Source organism: Cyclopterus lumpus, chromosome 18, assembly GCF_009769545.1.
Source record: "Cyclopterus lumpus isolate fCycLum1 chromosome 18, fCycLum1.pri, whole genome shotgun sequence".
NCBI classification, from domain to species: Eukaryota; Metazoa; Chordata; class Actinopteri; order Perciformes; family Cyclopteridae; genus Cyclopterus; species Cyclopterus lumpus.
The window spans coordinates 2551570-2576569 of NC_046983.1; the positions used below are offsets into that span (position 1 = coordinate 2551570).

The following is a 25000-nucleotide window of genomic DNA, read 5'->3' on the forward strand; positions in this document are numbered from 1 at the left end:
AGGAGGAGAAGAAGACGAGAGGAGGAGAAGACGAGAGGAGGAGAAGGAGACGACGAGAAGACGACGAAAAGGAGAAGACAAGAGGAGAAGTCGACGAGGAGCAGAAGACGAGAGGAGAAGGAGACGACGAGAAGGAGAAGACAAGAGGAGAAGACGAAAGGAGAAGAAGGAGACGAGAGGAGGAGAAGACAAGAGGAGGAGAAGGAGACGAGAGGAGGAGAAGGAGACGAGAGGAGGAGAAGAAGACGACGAGAAGGAGAAGACAAGAGGAGAAGACGAAAGGAGAAGGAGACGAGAGGAGGAGAAGACGAGAAGAAGACGAGGAGGAGAGGACGAGAGGAAAAGAAGGAGACGAGAGGAGAAGAGAGGAGGAGAAGACGAGGGGAGGAGAAGACGAGAGAAGGAAACGAGAGGAGGAGAAGGAGACGAGAGGAGAAGGAGATGAGAAGGAGACGAGAGGAGGAGAAGACGAGAGGAGGAGGAGGAGAAGGAGACGAGAGGAGGAGAAGACGAGAGGAGAAGGAGACGAGAGGAGAAGGAGACGAGAGGAGGAGAAGGAGACGAGAGGAGGAGGAGAAGATGAGGAGGACAAGGAGACGAGAGGAGGAGGAGAAGATGAGGAGGAGGAGAAGGAGACGAGGGGAGGAGAAGAAGAGAGGAGGAGAAGGAGACGAGAGGAGGAGGAGACGAGAGGAGGACAAGGAGACGAGAGGAGGAGGAGAAGATGAGGAGGAGGAGAAGGAGACGAGAGGAGGAGAAGACGAGAGGAGGAGAAGGAGACGAGAGGAGGAGGAGACGAGAGGAGGACAAGGAGACGAGAGGAGGAGGAGAAGATGAGGAGGAGGAGAAGGAGACGAGAGGAGGAGAAGACGAGAGGAGGAGAAGGAGACGAGAGGAGGAGGAGAAGATGAGGAGGAGGAGAAGGAGACGAGAGGAGGAGAAGGAGACGAGAGGAGGAGGAGACGAGAGGAGGAGAAGACGAGAGGAGAAGGAGACGAGAGGAGGAGGAGACGAGAGGAGGAGGAGAAGATGAGGAGGAGAAGGAGACGAGAGGAGGAGAAGGAGACAAGGAGGAGGAGAAGGAGACGAGAGGAGGAGAAGGAGACAAGGAGGAGAACACATTACAAACGTCACGGCTCGTCCTCGTGGCAGCGGGAGCAACAGCATCAAATATTAAACATGGTTGAAATGCTAAAAAATATATAATTTGCGTATTAAAACGAGACATTATTGAGGCCACGGTTTTTAAAACAGTTCGTGCCTCGAATAAATTACAGAGCGAAGCATCAATTTATCCTGAAATATTAATAACTGGTGATCTTTGATGAACCTCGTTAAAACATTTTATAAAAGACATCAGCTGAATCGTCGAAGACAGAAGAACTAATATTGACAAATATACATTTACTGGACACGTTTATCTCTTTCAGGCCTCGATAAACTATTTAAATGACTTAAATGAATAAAGAATCCATCTTTAGTCACAACTTATGGACACGAGAGGATACAGCTTTTGATTTAAGGCGTCGAACCGACAGCCACCTCGAGCAGCTCATATTTATTTGGATCACATCTTCAGAGCAACATGTTGGGAGGGTGAGGAAGCTCTTATGTCCTATTCCTGTGCTGGACGTGAACGCAGCTCCGTGACTTAAAGACAGGACACGTTACCTCTGAAGAGGAGAGGAAGGGATGGCTGGACCCGGAGATGGTCAGGTAGTTGTCACTGCCTCCAGGGAACTGAAACGTGGAGGAAAAATACATTTAAGAAAGATTACTGATGTAGAAGGAAAGAAGAAATGTCTCCAAAAAACAGACTTCATGCTCTCCTTCGGATATTAAAACACACACAATAATCACAACAAAGCAACAAGGACACACTTGAGGTGCGTTCACGGACCCCCATTAGCGAGGTAGAAGATGCAAACGCCTTATACGCTACATTGTGCACGTTTGTGTGCGTGCGTGAACGACGCGTGGCCCGCTCACGGGGACGAGAGTCACCTTGCTGTCAGTGTCAAATCCATTAAAGGACTGCGGGTCCAGGAACTGCGGGTCCCCGTCGTGCGGCCCGGTACCGTCCGTTAAGTCCGAGTAGAAATTCAGGTCCATCTTGTCAACCGGGCCTCATGTGTTCGCTGCGAGGCCCCGAGATGCTCCGCAATGTGCCGAAATGTCCTATTGTTTGCCCCGTGTTTAAGGAGCGTGCGTGCGCGCGCGCGTTCAAGTCGTTTCAGACAGCTCGTGGGTGGAAACTACACACCGAGTCGGACTCGCGTTTCGCATAAAGCCGACAACACTGACAGCTCGCGCACAGATGTTGGGCTCGCTCACGCGGAGCACGTGCGCGCCAGCGAACCGGGGGGGTGGGGGGCAAAAATAGCCCCGTCTGCTCGCCGTCTAGGGGGGGGGGGGGGGGGGGGGTAACGTGGCCGCTGACCGGGTCCTACCACGGGCTAGCGTTAGCTGGCTTTGACGCCCGGAGCTCGTTTGTCCGCCGGTCCACAAACGTGACAATTCATTTAACGGACGCGGTGTAACACACACACACACACACACACAGAGAGAGAGAACCGAGAGAGAGTGGTAGCTTCAAGGTGTCTGACAGGAGGAGGAACACAGAGCGAGGAGCGTCTGGCCAGGCTGCTCAATGGATCCCAGAGACGGGGATCGAGAATCAACGCCGGATGTTGAGCTAGACGGGTTTCAAAATAAAAACCGATAGCTAACTTTTTAAAAATAAAAAAAAAATGTATTCAAACATTGACCGTTTGTTTTAAAACTATTCAAACATGTATTCAAACTATTTGTTTACACTACTATCTGTTATTATCTGTCCATAATGGAGGTCACAAGCTGACACGCGTTGGTTTTCACAATTATCTCGTGTTTATAGTTCCACTAAAGGGTTTGACCCTTAACAAGAGGCTCTTTCTGCTCTCCGTGCAACGTGGAAATGTACCTTTTATTTGCACGAAGACCCAAAACTCCAATGCTGGAATAACACTAAAAGACAACATGTTCTTTCTGTTCATTTGGGTTCATTTGACGTTAACTACAACTGCTATTTGAGCTCTAAGAGCAAGATCATTTTTATACACGGGACTTCTCTACTAAACGGCTAAAAGGTAATAATTCAGGACCCACCTTACTGTATTTTAGTGGTGCAAAGTCCCGAAAACAATTGCAATCAAATTAGTAAACTCCAATTGACCTGATGTTTTGGGGGGTTTGGGGGATCTGGAGCTTTGGGGCAGTTGCTGCAGAAAATCTAATATGTTTGAGTTTTTTTGTGTAAACTTAAATTATGAGATTAAAATGTCTATCTAAGTATACAACAACTTTGTTACAACCTTTTGGATGCCTGGATCTAACAGACTTGTATAGAAAAATCATAGATAAATAAATAGGTATATTTTAGCAACATATTGGACCACATGAAGTGTCGCCGTTACCCTGGTAACAACTAATCGGTGTTTTAAAAATCATGTTTTTTTTGTCCAAAAAAATCCCCCGTCCATTTATGATGCCTGATTTTTATTTTGAAAAGCTACGACCGGAAGCCGCCGGTCACTCTGATCTTATGGAATTAATCAATCCGGGAAAAACGAGTTTAACTTCGCTCCAGTTGATGATTTAAGCTTTAACAAGCACCCGACATGGCTCACCGACTATTTACAAAGTCTTAATCAATACATTTATTATTATTTCACCTTCTTTTGGACGGTTAAGTCTCGTTTTTTTTTAGATTAAAAAGACATTAACAACAGGAGTGAATTAAACGTTTGACTCGACCGTTAAAGGGTTAAATAAATGAGGTTAAAGTGGATTAACTGATGTATAAAAAGGGACACACATTAAACATGTCCGGTTGAAAAAACAAAGACCGATCGTCACGTAAAAGGTGATTATTTTTATGACGTCAAAGATGTCTCACTCTTCTACTCTTACCTCCATTCTCACCCCCGAAATCTGATTTATTGTTTTTTTTGTTTTTTTGATCCCACTTTTGGCGACTGAACTTCGCCCAGAATTGATTTCCTCAAATATCACAACAGGAAAACACAACCGCCGGCTTCCTGATTGTACGTACAAGTGGAAGTGACGTCATCGCGCAAACGCACAACACGAGAGGACGTCGGCTTTTCAGAGTAAAAGGCGGATGATTGAGAATCTCCCTTTTTTTTTTAAACCGCTTTTAAAAAAAAAAAAAAAGAAGGGGATTTGTTGTTTTTCTGTTATACGTTTTCACATATATGACAAATGATACATTACTTAAATTAATTCTGTATCAAAATGACTTAAATTAATTTTGTATCAAAATGACTTAAATTAATTCTGTATCAAAATTACTTAAATTAATTATGTTTCAAAATTACTCCCAATCAACAGGCAATTTAATCATGAATCATCAATTCGGATTGATTATAGTACCGATATCAGCAAACAAGAAACAGACACGTATGCATGTAAAAAAGATGTAATAATAATAATAATAAATACGTAATGTAATACAATAAAACAAAAGATCACAGATCGTCACTTTTCTTTCAAAATTGTTTTATTTTCTTCCCGTATTTTTTTTCAAGCAAAGTTTTTTTTTAAATTTTTTTTTTAGGATTCCTTGTTTTATATTAATGTAATTAAAAAAAAAAAAAGATAAAACTTGGGGATCTTTTTTTGTCTTTATGTACAAACAAGAAAGAAAGAAAAAAAAAGTTTAGGAAAAAAAACAAACATAAACAAAACTATGAACATAAAAATAATCCCTGCACGATAACACTGTAAAAAAAAAAAAAAAGAAAAAAAAAAGAGAGAACAATAACAAAAAAGCAACACCTAGTTTACAGCTCCTTACTTTAGTAACACACTCACATTCTCTCTCTCTTTCTCTCTCACACACACACACACACACACACACACACACACCTTCACGTGACATTTTATGGCACGACACAGAGAAGCCCCCCCCCCGCCCCCCCCGGACAGTTCCCTTATCATTGGTTTAATTAGAGTCTTCCTGGTTGACATCACTAATAAAAGGCAGCAGCCCCCTAATAGAAGTAACAGATTCCTATTCTTCACCCCGAGGATCCAGCTGGTGTTTGACTGAAAGAGATTTCATTTGTTTGTGTAGATGATGCAGTCGTCGGCGTAAAGAGGACCATTGTTATCGTTTTATTAATTAAAATGACATTTTTATCTGTGTTTATAAGTTTTAACTTTTACTTGAACTGTCCCAAAATTAGATTGACATAATTATCACATAGTAGGTTAAAAAATAGGATTTATTTATCAAATAATTTGACACGCAAGCTCATAATTTAGCCTTTTGTAAAAAAAAAAAAAAAATGATATAATGAAATACTTTTTTTAAAATTATAATTTTGAAAGTCAAAATTAAGATGGCAAACAATTATTCTCTCGCATTTTTATTTCCTACCGTGACCCACATTTAAAATGTATAATTTTTTTTTTACGTTTCCTGGTTTCATCTCTGTACAAGAGAGCAGATTATGATTTAAAAATAAATAATAAAAATAAAAAAGCAGCACGTTTTGAGCCTCAACACATTACAGAAGGGGCCTGTGAAGCAGGTTTAAACCCAGAGGCTGCTCACGCCCCTCGATGCAGTCTCACTTGTAATATTGTAATAAAACTTCTTAAAGGAGAAACACACTCTCTCACTCTCTCACTCTCTCACGTCGTCTTCCAAAATACATTCTGTACAAAAAGCGATCCTGAGTCTCCGGTTCCCCCCCCCCCCCCCCCCCCCCCACCATCCCATAATACTGGTCCTCCAGCAAACCAAACCTCTCTCAGGTCTAGACTTTCACACACACACACACACACACATGCACATGCACAGCTGATCGCTCCGATTATAAAATTAGTTTTGCTTGTTCGATCTGTGGAAAGGAAAACACGCTCGTCACGACGGAGAGGCGGAAAGGTGGAAAAACGTAAAGGTGTGTGTGTGTGGGGGAGAGGGGGGGGGGGAGAAAGAGGACAATGACGGCCTCTCCTTTTGGCCTCGGCGCTCACTTCTTGCACTTGTTCTTCTTCTTGCTTTTGTCCAATCAGGAGTAGATGGTGATGACTTCGCTTCCTCCGCCCCTCACCAACAGGACGCGCTCCAATCCCTCCGTGAGGACCTCCAGGAACTCCATGTCTGGTCGGGGGGGCGTTAAGGAGCGAATAATAATAATAATAATAATAATAAAAAATAAAAACACGTCACTAAAAACATCTTCAGATGAAAACAGTACAAATTATGATGATTGTGAAAAAAAAACTACAGATGTGGCATCGAAAACTCATTTTAGTGTATTTGGAATTCCTTCAAATACTTAAAGATGACGTAAAAGAAGCAGTTCGTACAACGATTTCTTTGAAGACGCTCGTTGACGTTGCACTCGGATGTTTAAAAATAAATAAATATCGGTGTCAATAAGTGGAAAAAGGGATACAGTTCTCGTCTCCATCCGTGTTCCTGGGGGGTCCGGGCATGTTGAGCAGGACGAGCCGGGCGTCGTGGGATTTATTGACGATGACCTCGTTGAGCTTGACGGCGGTGTGCATCCGCCTGACGTTGGAGTGGTCCCTGAAGAAGAAGGAGGAGGAGGAGGAGAAGAAGAAGAAGAAGAAGAAGAGAGACGCATTCAACAACCTCTTAAAGGAAACCACGGCAACGCCGCGACGGAGAGAGAGAGAGAGAGAGAGAGAACGAACTGTGACGATGTGGTCTGCGCTCACGGCCGGATGCTGAGCATGTCCCTGAAGCCCTCCGGAGTGGAGCAGCCGGAGTGCATGGCTCTGTACTGAGAGGACTTCTCTTTGGTCCAGGTCATCTGAACTCGCCGATGGTGCTCGGCGCTGCCTCCTCCTCCTCCTCCTCCTCCTCCTCCTCCTCCTCCGCCGGCGGCCGTGTTCGTGGGCCGGTCTCGCTCCCCGCCGTCCGCCTCGTCTTCATCGTCCGATCCGATGCTCGTGAGCCGCAGCATGGAGTTGCGGTCCTTCACCAGCTGGGCCTGGACACACAAACGACACCTTCTTCGTCATCTCGTCTCCACCAGGAGGTCGATGCCGTCGGACCGTGAGCGAGCGTGCATCTCCGCGTCCGTCTTTGTAGTTCTACCTCTTTCTTCTCCACCTCTGCTCTCCCTTACCAACCTCTTTACGTCTGTCTCTCTCTCTCTCTCTCTCTGTACCTGTCTGTCTGTCTCCGTTGGAGGTGTTTGAGACATGGAGTCCAGCACTCGTGTACCTGAGGGACAGATACACCTACAGACAACACAAGGTCACCTGACCGGCTACACGATCCACTCTATGAGGAGCGATGGAGAACATCTACAGGGATCTGAAAAGGCTCTCGAATTATGACCGAGTAATAAAAAAAAAGCAGAAAAAGGAGGATTTCTCTTTTTCTCATCGGTGCATTTAGAGGAAAGGTTTAATAACTAAAAGTACATTTGAGCCCGATCGGCAAATATTAAACTGGACAAACTCTACATAAACATTTAGGAACTGAAAAAGTCAGATGAATGATGAATTTGGGACCTCAATAAAAGTGAGATGTTATTAATTCTCCTTTTGTTTGCAGAAAGTATCAATGCCTTCTTCACATTCACTACGCCACCTAAATGTGCATTTATTGGTGAATTATTATCGGTATGCCGATTTGTAAAAGTCCCAAAAACATTCAGACGTTCTTCTTTTTCCACTGACTAACACCACGTGCTCTCTGCTTCAGGTGTCTACAGACGCCATCAGACGTGAACTCACGTCATCAAAACTCCAGCGTGCTCGCTGAGGACAGAAGACACATGACATGATGTGATTTATTAAAAAAGGTTAATGAATGGATGAAAGTCTTTCCTTCTCTCGAAACGTCTGGTTTTCTCAGTTAAAATGTCTGATTGTTTGGCGCTTTAGTTTTTTTTTTTTTTAAACGTCATGAAACTCACAGCTGGCCAATAACCGCTGACCTCACCTGAGACCTCGTCGCTCCACCTGCCTCTGGCCTACTGCTGCCGCTACCGGGGTTTCCCTGACGAAATGATGCACGACAGTTACAAGCAGGTCACACGAGAGTCGCCGCGGCCGACCTTGAACACAACTGGCGGTAATGGAGACGCGCCGCGGCGCTGGTGAGCGCTCGACCCCCCTTCCACCCACACTCTCCCCCCCCCACACCTCCGAAGCTCACCTCCTTTTCACGGTCCGACTTCGACAGTCGCATCTGTCGGAGCATCTGAGACCTCTGCTCCATCATCAGGGTGCGTTCGTAGGTGTAGGCGCTGATGTCACTGTCGTGCTGCGACGAGAGAAGACGATGACGGAGATGAGCGTCGTCGGGTTTATATTGTTTAGTGCGTTTGAATGTCCCGGAATTAGTTTTTAAACATGAGGAGACTATAGCCGCTTTTCAAAATCATGTTAAGAACGATTCAAATGAAATGGAAACCCACCATCTCAACCACTTCCACCTCGGCCTCAATGCGCAGGTGATAGAGGAAGGTTGCCAGATCCTTCTTCATCTGGATGGAGTTATCCTCCATCTGGGCCACGGTGAAGATTCGCATCCCGCACTTGCGCCACACCTGAGAAGGAGAAGCACGCTCAGACTCGGAGAGAGACGTTCTCAATGAAGGTGCCGTGTTACAGAAACCCCCCTCACCTTGTGTTGGCGCAGCAGGAAGGGCAGCAGCATGAGCATCCCCCCGTCGTGGACGATCCACCACACGTCGATGTAGCCCTCTGCGCAGGGCTCGCTGTTGCTGGGGAACAGGGAGATGTTTTTGGGCACCAGCAGGGCCAAGTGGGCCGCCGTTGTCACCCGCACCGTGTCTGGAAGAGAGCGAGTTAGCCTGCGAAAAACTATAGACGAGATCAGGAGCATGATTATTTCCCGTCTCCTCGGACTCACTGATGAAGGTCTTCCAGGCCTGCGGGTCCTCGCTCTGCCTCCAGGCGTGCGGCCAGCCCATCACCACCGTGTTGGGCTTCATTCCCCCGAGACCGCTGGACTGGATCATGTGGCTGATGCCCTCGCGCGGCTTCTGGGCCACGATGCACTGGCAGAAGCCCTTCACGCGCTCCTTATCCATCAGGTGCTTCAGAGTCTGAAAAGGGGAGGAGAAGGCAACAAGATCTAAAAAAAATACAAAAATAAACTTTCAAAACGCCGCGCTGCTGCTGCCGGGGGGTGGGAGGGGAGGGGAGGGGGGGGGGGCGGAGCTTCCCAACCTGCTCGGCGGCGAGGGCCTCGCCGTAGCTCTGCAGGAAGTTGCCGGAGACGACCGTGCCGACGATGGTGAGGCCTTTTCCGGCCTTCAGCTGGCTGGCGAACGTCAGCAGGCGAGGAGACTTGACGTGGGCGTCCTCGTCCAGTTTGAGCAACACCAGCACCTGCGGCCTGAAGAAGAGAATCAATGACAAGCGTGGAGGAAATGAAAGGAAATAAAGTCGAAGGATTGTTTTCCGTTTAGTCGCATCGGTAAATATGTTTCATTTCTTTATTTGCACATTTTAAAAGTGATCCAGTTTAATTGATCTCCAAATAACAAATAAACACAACAGCTGCAGCATCCATTCTTTTTGGAGCTTAAAGGCTTCCATCTTTACGTAGCTTACATAGCTCATTTGTTTTACCCCAATTTCTATATTTTATCAATTATTAAGGTTTATATAACCTCTTAGGTCGTGCAGATTTACGTACCTCCAGTTCTTGGTGTGCGGCGGCCCCTCTTCCAGCCTCAGGAGGGCATAGCGGGCAGCGCTCAGCGAGAGGCCGCGGATCCCATCCCCCCACTCTTTCTCCGCTCTGACACACACACACACACACACACACACACACACACACACACACACACACACACACACACAGTGTATTTTGTGGCCTCATCTGACACACACCACTCTTGACCATGCTGTACATGTACCATCATGTGTGTGACACGTGTGTGTGGTGGGGGGGGGTAATTTCATTAGCAACATACCCGTGGTACTCGATGTACTTGTAGATCATCCCGGCGATCACCATGGCAACGATTGCGTAGTACCAGGAGGATATGAACATGAGCGCCAGGCAGATGGTCATCCCCAAAAATGACAAGGTCCTGGACACACCAGAGGAACAGATCAGTGTGTGTGTGTTTATAGCTCTGTGTGTGTGTGTGTGTGTGTGTGTGTGTGTGCGTGTGTCCGTACCAGTGGTAATAGGAAAAGCGCGGCCTCCAGTTGGGCGACCTCAGGAGAGTCTGGAGGCCACAGGCCAGGTTCACAAACAGGTAACACATCAGGAAGAACCTAAAAGAAGAACAAATAATGAACTGAAGGAGAAAGATACAAGTTCCAATAACCCCCCCCCCCCCACACACACACACACACACACGCACACACACACACACACACACAGTCTGTGCCTCACATTGTAAGGATGGGAGCCACCAGGTCCAGAGAGGCGATGAGAATCCCCAGCTCGGCTATCAGGGCTGTCAGCAACAGGGCCCAGGTGGGCTCCCCGTTAGCCTTCCCATGGCCAAACACCTGGAAGAAACACACACACACACACACACACACACACACACACACAGAAGCAGAAGGAGTGAACATATACACGGGTACAACAAGAGTGCAACCTGTTTTTTTTGGAATTGGAGCGATTTGTTCCAACGAGGCCAATAGATGGGTCACACTCAACCTAAGAGGAAACATACATTATGGTATGTAGTATGTAGAGCATTGTCTGTAGTGTTAAGAGTATTTGCAGCTCTAACCCGGAGGAAGGGCACGATGTTGTCCTTCGCGATGGCCTGCAGGAGTCGGGGAGCGCCGGTCAGCGACTGGAGGCCGGCGCCGCACGTCGAGAAGAAAGAGCCGATCACGATGACCCAGGGAGTCGGCCAGGCCAGCGTCCCCACCACCAGGTTCCCTTTGACGGAGTCTCCAAACCTGCAGGAGGAACACACATTTAAAAAAAAAAAAAAAACAAGCTCTCTCGCGCATGACTTGAGTTTAAATGTGTAAGCGTCGGTGGAAAGATGTGCCGACTTGTCTCGGAGGACCACGCCGTCGATGCAGGCGCCAAACAGGAGAACGCTGGTCAGGTCTGGGTGGACGGCGCTCAGGAAAAAAGAGACACTCGGGCCATCGAATCAAACGCACCCTACGACGAGCGGCAATGGAAAACATTACAAAATGAGCAACTGGTGCAGCTTTGGAGTCGTATTCCCAGCACAAAGGATACAGACGACGGAGGTGGTGAGGATGGCGAGGATGGTCCCGATGGGGATGGAGCGCTGGGCGTCCTTCAGATCCCCCGACCGGTTGGAACCAGCCATGATTCCTGAGGGTTAAAAAAAAAGGGATGAATGTTGCTCATCAACAACTGGCATCTTTATTAAGCTAAATGACACATGCCTGAGTGTTTACACGCGTTCCATTTGTTTACCGAGACAACAAGGAGCGGCCTGTACCTGTGACGGAGGGGAAGAAGATGCCCACCAGCAGCGTGAAGGAGGTGGTGATGTCAGCGAACACGTACGGCTGCTGGGTGGAGGCCGGGTGGGCGTCGGGGGAGGAGCCCAGAGAGCCCTTCTCCACCACGTCCCCTCTGCTGATGTAGGAGCTCCACAGGTTCTCTGTGGAGGACCAGATGGCGACATTATGGATGCATTGCTCCGTGGTAACTAATTCACTCATCTCCAGGCTTTCGCTGCTGGTCTTCTTCACTGATGTTTATGGAAGGAGGAAATAACGGGAATAAAAACCAGCTATGAAAATGAATAAATTGACGGGTTTTTTAAAGTTATGTCGATGATTTTTCTCATATTTTTTAACAGGATCTGGTGCAAACGGCTACAATTTTAAATGAGACCTAAAGAATTAATTATATTTGATGAATAATCTGAATTTCAAGCTTCGATTTGGTTGTTTTTCCTTTGAAATTCGTCGCACACGATGTGTTCAGGGACCACAGGTCGGAAAATGAAAGATCTGAAACAGTTATTTCTCATATTTTTTAACAGGATCTGGTGCAAACGGCTACAATTTTAATTGAGACATAAATAATTAATTATATTTGATGAATAATTTGATGATTTGGTTGTTTTTCTTTTGAAACACGATGTGTTCAGGGACCACAGGTCGGAAAATGAAAGATTTGAGTTATTTCTCAAATTTTTTAACAGGATCTGGTGCATTTTATGTCGATGATTTCTTTTTAAAATTATTTCTCACTGGAATTTACAGAAACGCTACACGTGCACGAGATGATTAGAATTTGGGCTTTACGCAAGTGTGAAAAAGGTAATAAATTGTTAAAAGCAACATCCGTAGCTTAATTAGCACAGCTCAAAAACTCTGTTTCTAAAAAAAGGTACTTAAATAATAAAAGTTATTGTTTGTTTTATCATCTGGTGACCTAAACATCTGACTCTCTGCAAAGGGAACCAACAAATTGCCATAATTATTGATTAATTATAATATATATATATATATATTATTGTCACACGGTACCTGAAATGATACCGCTGGCCAGGCCGGGGATCCCTTCGATCTGGGAAAAATTGTTGGAGAGGAAGTATTCGTCACAGGAGGCGTTGACCTCTGGGCCCTGGCAAAACTGCTTCCAAAGATAGGTGGTCTTCTCCAGCAAAGGGAGCTCCAGGCTGGGGTCAAAGGTCGGGACCATGGTGCTGTTTTCTAAAAAAAAAGGGGGGAGGGATACAGAGCGTGTAAACAAAAACAACCTGTGTGTGTGTGACTAGATTACTCTCCCAATGGCTCTTCATTGATTGGTCCCCACCATTAATTAAGGTGAAGTTGTCTGCGTCCTCCGCCGGCTCGTTACTCTGCAGCAAAGCGGTTTTGGTGCATTGGTGGTCCTCGATTTCGTGCCCGCTGATGGTTCTGTTTCCCAGCATGCACACGCTGCGGACGGGAAAGCCCATCGGGTCAGTCAAAAAAATAAATAATAAAAAAATAAAAACACGGCTCTGTCGGTCCGGGTGCATTTTATTTATTTATTTATTTTTTCGTCGACACTTACGGGAAATGTGGCGGTTTGAAGGCGGAGACCAGCGCGCCGACGTAGATGGAGACGATGGAGACGATGACGCAGGCCAAGAAGACGGAGGCCAGTTTGTTGACGTACTTCACGCCCACGAAGACCAGCAGGGACATGAGGAGGAGGCAGATGGAGCCGTAGACGCGCATGTTGTTCAACATGGCCGCGCCTTCGCCTTCAGGGTGCTTGGACTCAAAAATGGCCGCCTTGGGTGCGATGTACATCTGAGGGGGAGGGGGAAAGCCTTTCATTGGAGTGTTGCAACAAGTATCTTGATCTTAGTGTCTTGTATTTAGAGGAAATACAGCTTTTACCATTCAAACCGACACACCGGGCTCCTTCTCCTCCGGCCGTGGCACATAAATGCAGCCGTTAACATGTTATATATTGTGCCTTTTCTCTATCGACGCTTACTTAAAGTGATCGGCTCTTTTCAATCTTTCAAAATGAGCAAAAATAAATCTGAACACGCTCGAAAACTTGAAGAAAACCGACAGAAACGGACATTTAATTTTGTTTTTTTGTGTGTGTATTTGATGTTACTTTGTTTGCAGAGTCCAATAAAACAGCAATATGCACCTTATATCACAACATGGTATATTGATATCACACAAAACAAAATTACATCCACCATAATAAAAGATTCCATCCATCACTGACTAATAACGGAATAAATAATAATAATAAATAATTCTGACTGCGGATGAAACCCACCAGAAGTATCTCGATGGCCCCCAGGATGTACATGGCCCCGGCGAAGGTGGTGCCCAGGTAGAAGCACAGGCCCACCGCCCCCCCGAACTCTGGACCCAGAGAGCGACTGATCATGAAGTAGGCGCCTCCCGCTGGAGGAGGAAGAGGAGGAGGAGGAGGAGGAGGAAGAGAGAGAGAGAGAGAGCGGGGCAGGTTGTACATCAGGGTTGAAAGAAGTGGAAATGTGAAGAGAGAGAGAGAGAGAGAGAGAGAGAGAGGGGGGGATGGATGTTAGTCACATTATGATGTTAGGAGGTAAAGAGAGAGAGACAGCCGGTGAGAGAATATCATCCTATGCTTGAAGAAATAAGCATAATGTTCAACACGACACGTCAGAGTAGGAAGACGGAGCTCTTTGGTCAAATTGTATCTGCAAAAATGTACTTTTATTTATTTTTTGGGGCTCACTTGAAGCATCTGAAGCTATGAATCTGATCAGATCGGACCTGATTAATATCTAAATATTGCCATTTTTTATTTATTATTTTCAAACTTCAGTATTCAGGGTCGCTGCACATTTACAAATATATATATAAAAAAGCTTTTTTAAGACCTCTTGACACATTACGGCTTTGTGTGAAATCCACTTTAGAATACTAATAGGGATATTTCTTTGGATATTATTTTGTAAAATCACAGCATTGGACTTTGTCCCAATGTTGAGCTCAAATTAGATAAAATAACAATTAGTTTGGGATCTATAAAACTACAAACTGGCTGCTTTTAACTTTATTAGACTGATCAATTGTTCCTCTTAAAAGAAACAAAGAGGAGCAAGTTTTAGGATTATATTTGCACTGTTATAGAAGCATTTTAAATTTAACTTTGAACTTCCCGGGACTCCAAGTGAGCTCAAAAATAACAGAAAGCTTAAATCCGCGGATACAATTTGAACCAGTTGTAAAAAAAAAAGAGAACTAGAAATAAGAGAAACTACAAAATCCACTACAGCTCAGTCTCTGTGTTTGGTTTCCGAAATGCAAAAAAGATTAAACATCATAACGAATGATTTGTTAGCGCTGAGCTGCATTCGGGAGGCCAAACACTTCGGATGACACTCGTCCAGCATCAACTCCCACCTGAGGCACGAGAGGCCGTTCAGGTGAGTGGAAAAATTAAAATAAATGAAATAAAAAATAAAAGAAAGCGTGGCATGAAACGTTACGGTTAACTCGCTATGTTACCGAGGGGGTTTCCATTCTACATGCTGGTGGAAACGTCACACTACGTTTGACGGTCTGGAAGCGGTTAAATATCCTGTTGTTTTGTTGTTGTTGTTGTTGTTGTTTTAATGTGTGTACAGACAGACAGGGAAGAGGTGGACAGAGGGAGAGACGGGACAGACAGACACAACTCATTAGAACAATGATGCACTTCATCGGCTGGAAGAGGAGCAGGAAAACTAAAGAGAGAAACAACCTGGAAAATATAACAACAAAAACAACAACATCTAGCCCTCTGAACATAAACATAAAAGTCCTGCATCGCTATGGAAACGGCACGATAATAGCCAGAAGTGGACAGAACTTTTTATGAGCAGCTCCAAGCCAAACATCAATAAAGAAATATATATATATATATACAATTTTAAATGAGACATAAATAATTAATTATATTTGATGAATAATCTGAATTTCAAGCTTCGATTTGGTTGTTTTTCCTTTGAAATTCGTCGCACACGATGTGTTCAGGGACCACAGGTCGGAAAATGAAAGATCTGAAACTGTTTTTTCTCATATTTTTTAACAGGATCTGGTGCAAACGGCTACAATTTTAAATGAGACATAAAGAATTAATGTTATTTGATGAATAATCTGAATTTCAAGTCAGGAAAAACAACCAAATCGAAGCTTGAAATTCGTCGCACACGATGTGTTCAGGGACCGCAGGTCGGAAAATTAAAAGATCAGTTAATAATATTTTTTTCTGAGGGCTAGCACGGTCCCCTTTGCCGATTGAACTCCAAAATGGTTGCCGTAAAGATGAGGAGATGACTCCAGAGAGAGAAGACCGGAACATGGAGGGATACCTGGAACGACTCCGTTGGTGGCGATGGCGCTCATGGATATCGCGGTCAACAGCGTCTGCAGAGAGAGAGAGAGAGAGAGAGAGAGAGAGAGAGACGGTGAGAGGCAGAACCTTAAACCAGCGTTTAAGAGCGTTTGAAGTTTGTTTTTTATCACACTCACACACACACACACACACACACACACACACACACACTCACACAGCAGCAGCATACAAAGACGATGCAGAGGCCCTGCAGCACCCCGGCGCTGCCCACCACCCACGTCAACCGCAGGAAGAGGATGACGCCGAAGATGTTCTGGAGGCACGGCAGGTAGACGCCCATGAACGTCCCCATCTGGGGCGACTGGGAGAGGGAGAGAGAGAGAGAGAGAGAGAGAGAGAGAGAGAGACGGGGCAAGAATCAGGTTATTGAGGCTAAACATCGCACATAATATTAATTTAGACACGCTCCGTATCTTTCTTCTTCTTCTTCTTGCAGGTGAAGGGAGAGAAACAAATGCACAAACAAAATTATAAGCCACTACTACCACTTGGTTTTAGCCATTTTCTTCACCTTTAAAATCACATTCTCTGCTTCTCCTCTGTGACTGTTTTTGTATTTAAATATCCTGTGAAGCCCCGTTGCAGAGAAACCTTTCTACATCTATTTCAACTGTTCATAAATTACTTTTAAAACTATTTAAATCATTAATGGTTTTATTTCAGAACATGTACACGAATCTAAACCATATAAAAGTTGGATCATCATTTAAAAACCCCAGTTATTCCACCCGTGTACCCATAATCGTCCTCTTGCTTTTGACGAATGTGTGTCGTAAACTTTAATAAATAAATGTAATTACTCCAAAAAGAGATCTCAGGACCGGTGCATTAGAAACCGTGGGTGTTTTATGCTTTATTGGGCCTTCATATTTATTTTACCGGGTGTTTTTACTGCCCAACAAAAGCTTATCATCCATTTAAAAAGGGACAGTCCAGATATTTAAAAACATGGGTTTGCATGAGGTCAGCACATCATCTACAGTAGATGAGTTTGGAGAAACAGAAATAGAGATAACACCATATTTAGTATATCTTCACCACTTTTCTTCGCCTTTTTTTTTCTCTCACGAACCGTTATCCATGTTCTCTTATAATAAAAAAAAAACCATAATCTAAATATAGTGTTTTTGGGGTGTGTTTACGCGTGTTTTTTTATTTTTTATTTTGCCGTGTGTTGCTGTGCACACAACCCCTCACTTCAAGAGACCCCAACGCATTCCTTGAGCTTATACCTTGCTGGCTTTCTTCTTCTCGCCGATGCCCTCGGCCTCCTCGTGCTCCTTGGCGCCCTGCGTCAGGTTGGTGTAGTTGGCCAGGCGGTTGAGCAGAGACGACACCTTCGGCCGAGTGTCCATCTCCTCCTGTGACATGGATGGAAATAACAAGATGAAGAGAGGAAAAGAAACACCAAGAGAGGAGGTGAAAGAGAGAAACGTGCACATATTGAATATTTAATATTTAAAGAAGTGGGAGAGAGAGAGAGAAGAAAGAGACGTTTTCCAAAAATCTATAAAAGAGGGAAACGACCATGCAGCCAAAACGCTGGTTTATTTTTGTAAGTGGTGCAGACGCGCTGGCAAGCAAACAGACACCATTTTGGGAGGTTCTGTTTTTAAACGTTAACAGATCTATGAGATGTTGTGTTTTTTCTTGTTTCTTTCAAAAACCTCAAACAAGGCCAAGTTCCTGTCGTAGAAGTCGTCGTCGTCCAGCCCGTGAGAGTTGTTGATGTACACGCTGGAGATCTTTGAGTTTCCATCACCTGGACATCGAGAGAGAGAGAGAGAGAGAGAGGAGGATGAAGGCTTAAAAACACAGAGATAGATCACTCCCGTTGTCGTGGAGACGGTAATCATTTCAGTTGAGTTACTCGATTACTTCCCTATCGTGAACTTTGTCCCCCTTTCCTCATTCACTTGACACTGAAAGAGCATTTCAGTGTCAAGTGAATGAGGTTATTTAACATCCAGTTAGAGGAACAACTATAATAATAATAATAATAATTAGCAGGGTTTATACATTTATTTATCGTTTGCACAAAACACATTCCAGGCTCGTGTTGCTGCTGCTGTAAAGTAAAAAGCAGTTAGCGATTAATTGATCCGATTAGTCAATAAATAAAATGACCGTCTGCCGTTTCAAAGTTCATCTGGTCACCTGAGTAGTGCTTGAAGACAATGTTTGCCCTTTAACTTTTTATCTCTCACACACACACACACGTGCACACACACACGTGCACACACACACGTGCACACGTCTTGATGCAATGGCCACCGGCTCAGTTCCGCCTCAGTCAGCACAGACGGCTGCATCAGCAGCGCCTGAGTCAGCAGCACCACTTCCCTCGGCCGCTCCACAAGGCACGCCGACAAGAATATATATATATATTTATATTAAATGTCATATATAAATATATTAAATATGCATATATATTTAATATATATATATATATATTAAATATCATACATATGCATATATATATTAAATATGCATATATGATATTTAATCAATATAAATATATATATTAAATATGCATATGATATTTAATAAATATATATATATTAAATGTGCATATATGATATTTAATCAATATAAATATATATATTAAATATGCATATGATATTTAATAAATATATATATTAAATGTCATATATATATATATTAAATATGCATATATGATATTTAATATATATATATTAAATATTATATATGCATATATATTAAATATGCATATATGATATGTAATCAATATAAATATATATATTAAATATGCATATATGATATTTAATAAATATATATATATTAAATGTCATATATATATATTAAATATGCATATATATATATTAAATATGCATATATGATATTTAATAAATATATATATATATTAAATATCATATATATATATATTAAATATCATATATATATACATATAAAATGTCATATATAAATATATTAAATATCATATATGATATTTAATATATATATATATATATTAAATATCATATATATGCATATATATATATGATATTTAAATATTGAACCAGACGACCCTACACGTGCACTGGTGCCTTCACTTACACGCCCACAGACTAGGTATGAGGCTGTGGGGTGAAAACATTGAGGAAGAAGGAATAATGTGAAGCCCTGAAACCAAAACCAGTTCAGGAGCCCCTCCGCTTTTCACCAAAAACAATGAACCAATTCTCAAAAGTCCAGAAAGAACACACGAGGCCGGAAGACCCTGAATGCATCTCGGGGGAACATCGGGCCGGTTACACACAGAGACAAAGTTAATATGTAAAGATATTAAAACAACATTTGGATGGTGGGCGGTAACTTCCTTTGGCCAAAGATAGCGAGTGTGAAACTGACTTCCATATTCCATATTCATGCTGGAGAAGATTAACCAACGAGCGATTTTTGGGCTCTTTGCTCATTTGCTGATCAACTCTTTACCAAATAAATCAAAAGGCATTCTGGGTAGTTTGTGTGTGCGTGTGTGTGTGTGTGTGTGTGTGTGTGTGTGTGTGTGTGTAGCAGAAAGCCACGGCGGCCAGATGTGGACTGCCTGCTGTAACCGGATCAAATTCAACAGCCAACTTTATGTGTCAAAAAAAACAAAAACAAAAACAAGGCTCACAGAGCATTTGACCTTTCTGAAAATAAATAACCCCCCACTCCTCCTGCCTCCTTTCCTCTTTCCTCCTGCCTCCTTTCCTCTTGCCTCCTTTCCTCCTGCCTCATTTCCTCCTTTCCTCTTTCCTCCTTTCCTCCTGCCTCATTTCCTCCTGCCTCCTTTCCTCCTGCCTCATTTCCTCCTGCCTCATTTCCGCCTGCCTCCTTTCCTCCTTTCCTCTTTCCTCCTGCCTCCTTTCCTTATTTTCTCATTTCCTCCTTTCCGCCTGCCCTCCTGCCTCCTTTCCTCCTTTCCTCTTTCCTCCTGCCTCCTTTCCTCTTGCCTCCTTTCCTCCTGCCTCATTTCCTCTTTCCTCCTGCCTCCTTTCCTCCTGCCTCATTTCCTCTTTCCTCCTGCCTCATTTCCTCCTGCCTCATTTCCGCCTGCCTCCTTTCCTCCTTTCCTCATTTCCTCCTGCCTCCTTTCCTCTTTCCTCCTGCCTCCTTTCCTCCTGCCTCCTTTCCTCCTGCCTCATTTCCTCCTGCCTCCTTTCCTCCTGCCTCATTTCCTCTTTCCTCCTGCCTCCTTTCATCCTTTTCTCATTTCCTCCTTTCCTCCTGCCTCATTTCCTCTTTCCTCCTGCCTCCTTTCCTCATTTCCTCCTTTCCTCATTTCCGCCTGCCCTCCTTTCCTCCTGCCTCCTTTCCTCCTTTCCTCCTGCCTCCTTTCCTCCTGCCTCCTGCCTCCTTTCCTCCTGCCTCCTTTCCTCCTTTCCTCCTTTCCTCCTGCCTCCTTTCAGGATCTCGACTCATAAACGTCAACACAACAGCATTTTTGTTCCTGGTCGTCTACGTTTCTTCTGCAGTCGCGTCTCCATCAGCGAGTCCAGAAATCTTTCAGTTGCTTTTGATACTGAAGAAGAATTGGAGAACTAGAAGTTCTGTGACCTCCGCCGACCGGGTCACAGTCCACGATGTCATCGCCTCATCAATCCGTGTGAATTTGTCATGACAAGCATATCAACACTTGAGCTACTGCCAAAAGAAACAACATGTTTTGTGAGGTCATGGTGACCTTTGACCGGCAATTTGTGACCGTCATCAGGTTCTGAGTTATAAGAAGCTTCTTTTTCTGGGATTTCTACGTGGATTCGTGGATATTTAATTGCCATCAGAGATAATGATATATTACTGTTTATCAGCATATACATGTGTTAAATATATAAAGGATATACATATGTTATCTGCGCGTTAGAATATCTCTTCTCTGCTTCGGATTACTGCAGAGACATTAAGACCTACATGTATTCTATAATCATCATTACACTGACGGATACAACTGACTGAATCGTGTTTCCTAAATAAATATCGTTTGGGATCTTCTGGGCCGAAATCCAGAATTAAAAAACAAAAATCAAACAAACATCTTGTTGCCGTTTTTTCTTGGGGACGATTTTGCAACTGGAATTTAAAATGTCTCTCAAAATTCAGCCCGAGACAGACAGGTTCGACTGTAGAGGGAGGTGCCTTTCAGGTGCATTCAGGGAGTGGCTGCCTGTCTGACATATGGACTAAAGAGTATGCTCACTGTCCCCTTTGTGTTTCCCGTCAACCAGATGAAAGAGAACACGCCTTATTTAATAGAAAAACATGTCAAATCATGTCCCTTAAAAACTACAGCGAACATTGTCGTCTCCGTGCGTGTGCGTGTGTCTTCACCTTGCTCCGCGTTGCTGTCGTCCGGCGTCTCGGCCCCGCCCGCCGTGGCGCCCGGGCCCCCCGACGCCTCGCTCGGGGGCTCACTCCGGTTGACGCTCTCCCGAGAGCCGAAGCGCACGCGGGCGCCGGAGCGAGAGCTGATGTCGGGCGACGTGTCCGACAGCCCCGGGAGGTCCTCCGCCTTGGTGGGCGTCACCGTGAAGCGCACCGACGCCATGGCTGACTCTCACTTGTGTGGGAGGGGGAGAAAAGGGGTTGTGTGTGTGTGTGTGTGTGTGTGTGGGACACGGAATAGCTAGTGGCGAGCTAAGCTAGGCTATCTCCCAGGTGGTACTGAGGTATCGGCGGCCTCTACGATCCGTCCTTCCGCCGCTGTAGTCCCCCATTGAAGCAAAGTGGTCGGCCGCCAGCAGGCATGTGAAAGAGTGCCGAGGATCCTTCTGATCCCGTCTGAAATATAGAGGGCTGAGAAGTGAAAGTACACGAATTCCTGTCCTATGAATGTGTGAACGCCGCTATCGGAGACGACGAGCACGAGGGACGCCTCTTTCCAGGTCGAATCGTTCCGTTCCCTTCTTCCCATCAAACTCTCTTCTTTCTCTCTCTCATCGAACGCCTCTTTACTTCCTCTCGGAGGGCACCCGTAAGCTCGTCGTCCTCCTCTCCGTCCGCTTCTCATGAAAGAAAAAGCCCAAATGTCTTTCTAATGACGGCGCCCATGGGTGGTCACAACCAGGGTGGGAAGGTGGGGGAAGGTGTCATCATAGGGAAAGAATAGAGAGAAGGGAGAAAAACAAAAAGCAGAAATTAGTTCACACAGAAAATCGCTCTAAATGTTACGGGGAATTCAAATGAGGGAACCCCCCCCCCCCACACACACACACTCTTTCCTCCTTGTGTTGGGGAAGGTAGGTAGCTGAATTGTTGTTTTAGCTCGGGTTCATAATTTAATTATTAAAAGGAGAGCGGTTCCAACCGGTTGTGCCAGTAGCCGTGTGGCTGTTTTCTAAAGCTGCCTCGCCCCCTCTGTCCACACTCAAGAGATGGACAGGAAGGAGGGGAAGAAGGAGAGAGACGCTAGACTCGTTTTGCTGGTTCAACTAAAAAACGAGTCACAAACTTCCAGCTCCCCGAGGCCTTATCCCAGCATGCATTGGTGTGATTGGGAAACAGTCTACACGAACACGTTCTCACCGTATGGGCAATCACGTGTCTCCAGGTGAGGAGGAAACCAACGCCAACGTCAGCGTCCTGGTTATCTTCTCCCACACCGATCGCCGTGTCACTAATGTAATAATAATAATACATCTTGGGATCAATATCCCGGCATAGATGTTCGATTCTGAAAGGGTGTTCTCCCTCTGAATCTCTTTGTTCCTCTTATCATTAAGAGCCATGACAACATTTGTGTTCCCATGTTAGGTTTCCCCTTTCGTTGCCCTGTTGGCGTCAGCAGTAACATAAAGAGCTCTCACGCAAGGCTCAGAACATTTTGTTCTCACCTTCTGGAATTTCTTTTTTTGGTATGTATATCGCAGAGCGCCGAGTCAGCGTTGTACGACTCTAAAAAGCTTAAATACACAGTTATGCACGTAAACAAATACGCCCCCACCCCCCCCCCCCAAGCTGATGTCAAAATCAATATGACATTAAACCACCAGCTGGGACTTTTTTTGTTATGTTGTTCAAATACTATATAATTCAAAAATCCTTGAGGGTATTTTCTGGGATGTTATAAACGTTTAATGACCAGTGAACACCAGTAACATCACCTGTCATTTAACATGTTAAACCCAAATCTTCAGCATAGTTTACAAGCATCAACACACCGGGACTACGTCATAATAATGACCAATAACAAAAAGTATTTTTTTAAAAAGGGGAGGGGGGGGGGGGGGCTTCTCCCTTACCTCTGGACGGTTTCTGCACACGTCAATCAATATGATCCGAGGGGGCACGCGCTGAGCCAAGCACGCCCCTGTTAATGAGGATGACCATGCCTCTAATTAGCAACTTAAAAAAGGACGCCGGGCGGTGATCCCCCGCGTGCGAACCGCCCCGTAAGCCAATTAAGCTCGCCATAAGAAATCTGGCTTGAACCGGTCAGTGAACGCCTCCCGATATCAATACGGCGTTATAATCTTTCACAATAAAACATTTTTTTTTTTTTTTTTAAATATATATTTATTTATTTAAATTTTTTTTTTTTTTTAAACACGTGAGCAGATGTTTCTTCATTTTTTTTCTCCAGAGAAAAAAAAAAGGGGGGGTGTGGGGTGTGGGGGTGTGGGGGGGTGAATGCGGCAACCGGCCGAAGCTGCGGTTCCGGGGTTTCCAGGCAACAACACGCATTCGAAACCGGCTAAATTAGAGAGGAAAAGGCGCGCGCGCAGTAGAAATTATGGTATGTTAGCTTCGGAGCTGACGAACGTTGACAAGCGGACAATGGAGAGCGGCGCGTCGTCGCCCCCCCCCCCCCCCCCACCTCCACCCACCCCTCCCCGGGGCGGCTGTCGGTACCTTTCCCCCCCCGGGTGGCTGTCCGTACCCGGGGCTTGTATCGACGCGAGCCCCGGCCGCTTCGCGTCAGTTGGTCCAGCTAACGTTAGCTAGCAATGCCGCTGATAAACTCCGCGGACCTCCGGTTTATTTCACTGACAGCGACAAATGCTCCCCGAGAAATAGCGAAGCCTGTGGGCTCCGCGAGGCGCATACCTGGCTCAAGCTCCCCGTGAAGAACGCATCCTCTTCGGTTACATCTGGGGTAGATTTTGCTCCTCTCTCAGGTTTTATCGGCACTTTTTATTTTTTTTTGTCCAACAGACAGGAGCAAAAAAAAAAACAAACACGCGAGCGCGTCCGGCTGGTCCTCTGTCGCTTGCCGTCGGTCCTACAAGACTGCGCATGCGCAGGGACGAACAAGCGGCTCGTGCCTATGGTCTGGGTAGTGTAGTCCATTAATGATGAACGTTCAATTTGGCATGCTTCAAATGTACATTTTTTTAAATACATAATCAGAATAGTGACAGAAATACCAATAAGTATATAAATATGAAGTTAAAGTAGATTAATCGTAAACTTAGTGAGCGTCATCACTGGTAACCATTATTTTGTGTACTAGAATACAATTTTGAGGTACTTGTACTTTAGTATTTCCATGTTATGCTATGAAATACTTCTACTCCACTACCTTTCAAAGGGAATTCACTTTTTATGAGTTATATAACTGTAATCACAAAATACAATGCACTGTTAGACTGAAACAGCTGCATTCATCAAATATGCATCAGAATATTTGAGTCACTGTAGCAACTTCGGCAGAATTTTTTAATTATAATTTCTATGCTATATACTTTGCTGCTAATACGCCTGTAGTTTTAAGGTTGTTTTTACATTGTTGTATTGAGACTTTGACAGTAAATTATTGAGTGCTTCTTCCACCACTGTGCGTCTCATCTACCGAACCAGGCCATGTAAACGTGTACGTGTACTATTGAATATGTATTGTGTGCCTTTGTTTTCCTTTTACCTTGCTCTTAACCAAGAGATTCAAAGAGTTTGTACATGGTCAGAAAAGGTTTCCATGCTTTGGCTACAGTTGACATTTCAAATGTGAGATGCATTGGTTATTTTGGAACATGGTGACTGTTATAAACCGGTTTTGTTGCATCTGAAGAAAATAAACAAACCTGAAGGGTCATTACATTACAAGTTTAAATTAGTTTTCAATGAACCTCAATTACCTGCTATTTTATTAAAGAAATTAAT

General features: G+C 44.6%; 2 protein-coding genes across 10 annotated transcripts in view; both read right to left on the minus strand.

The window, feature by feature from the left end:
- Positions 1–4107, minus strand: part of tox4b (TOX high mobility group box family member 4 b) — a 10561-nt gene extending 6454 nt beyond the window's left edge. Inside the window, exons 1-2 of one of the 2 annotated variants that reach the window (XM_034556802.1) lie at positions 3952–4107; positions 1672–1740 (exon numbers count right to left, since the gene is read on the minus strand). In XM_034556802.1, coding sequence (XP_034412693.1) covers positions 1672–1740; positions 3952–3957 — 75 coding nt within the window. In that variant the 5' untranslated portion in view covers positions 3958–4107. Of the gene's footprint in view, positions 1–1671; positions 1741–2004; positions 2410–3951 lie in introns of those variants that run through there. The other variant, XM_034556801.1, reaches the window with a different exon arrangement.
- Positions 4108–5782: 1675 nt separating this feature from the next.
- On the minus strand, positions 5783–24110 carry LOC117747490 (solute carrier family 12 member 6-like). 8 transcript variants are annotated; one of them, XM_034556759.1, is made up of 27 exons: positions 23948–24110; positions 21233–21935; positions 17566–17660; positions 17131–17259; positions 16053–16199; positions 15855–15909; positions 13787–13917; positions 13055–13296; positions 12812–12936; positions 12523–12708; positions 11481–11645; positions 11252–11350; positions 11056–11113; positions 10782–10956; positions 10433–10551; positions 10213–10311; positions 10002–10121; positions 9722–9826; positions 9250–9418; positions 8930–9125; positions 8681–8850; positions 8472–8603; positions 8210–8317; positions 7994–8050; positions 6757–7031; positions 6471–6604; positions 5783–6172 (listed from the first exon to the last, which is right to left on the minus strand). In XM_034556759.1, exons 2-27 carry the CDS (start codon positions 21447–21449, stop codon positions 6081–6083), a joined length of 3600 nt encoding a protein of 1199 aa, XP_034412650.1. In that variant the 5' UTR covers positions 21450–21935; positions 23948–24110; the 3' UTR covers positions 5783–6080. The 8 variants fall into 8 exon arrangements, with proteins under 8 accessions (XP_034412650.1, XP_034412646.1, XP_034412651.1 ...); XM_034556755.1 differs by having other exon boundaries at positions 5783–5909; positions 6046–6172; positions 10782–11113; XM_034556760.1 differs by lacking the exon at positions 7994–8050.
- Between the last annotated feature and the right edge of the window lie 890 nt (positions 24111–25000).

Coding starts and splice junctions, on each gene's coding strand:
- LOC117747490 (XM_034556755.1), bottom strand. CDS start 21,449: ATGGCGTCGGTGCGCTTCACGGTGACGCCCACCAAGGCGGAGGACCTC. Junction 13,918..15,854: donor CACCAACGGAGTCGTTCCAG/GTATCCCTCCAT, acceptor TTCCTCCTCCAG/CGGGAGGCGCCTACTTCATG. Junction 11,351..11,480: donor CTTCTTCCCCTCCGTCACAG/GTACAGGCCGCT, acceptor TTTAACCCTCAG/GAATCATGGCTGGTTCCAAC.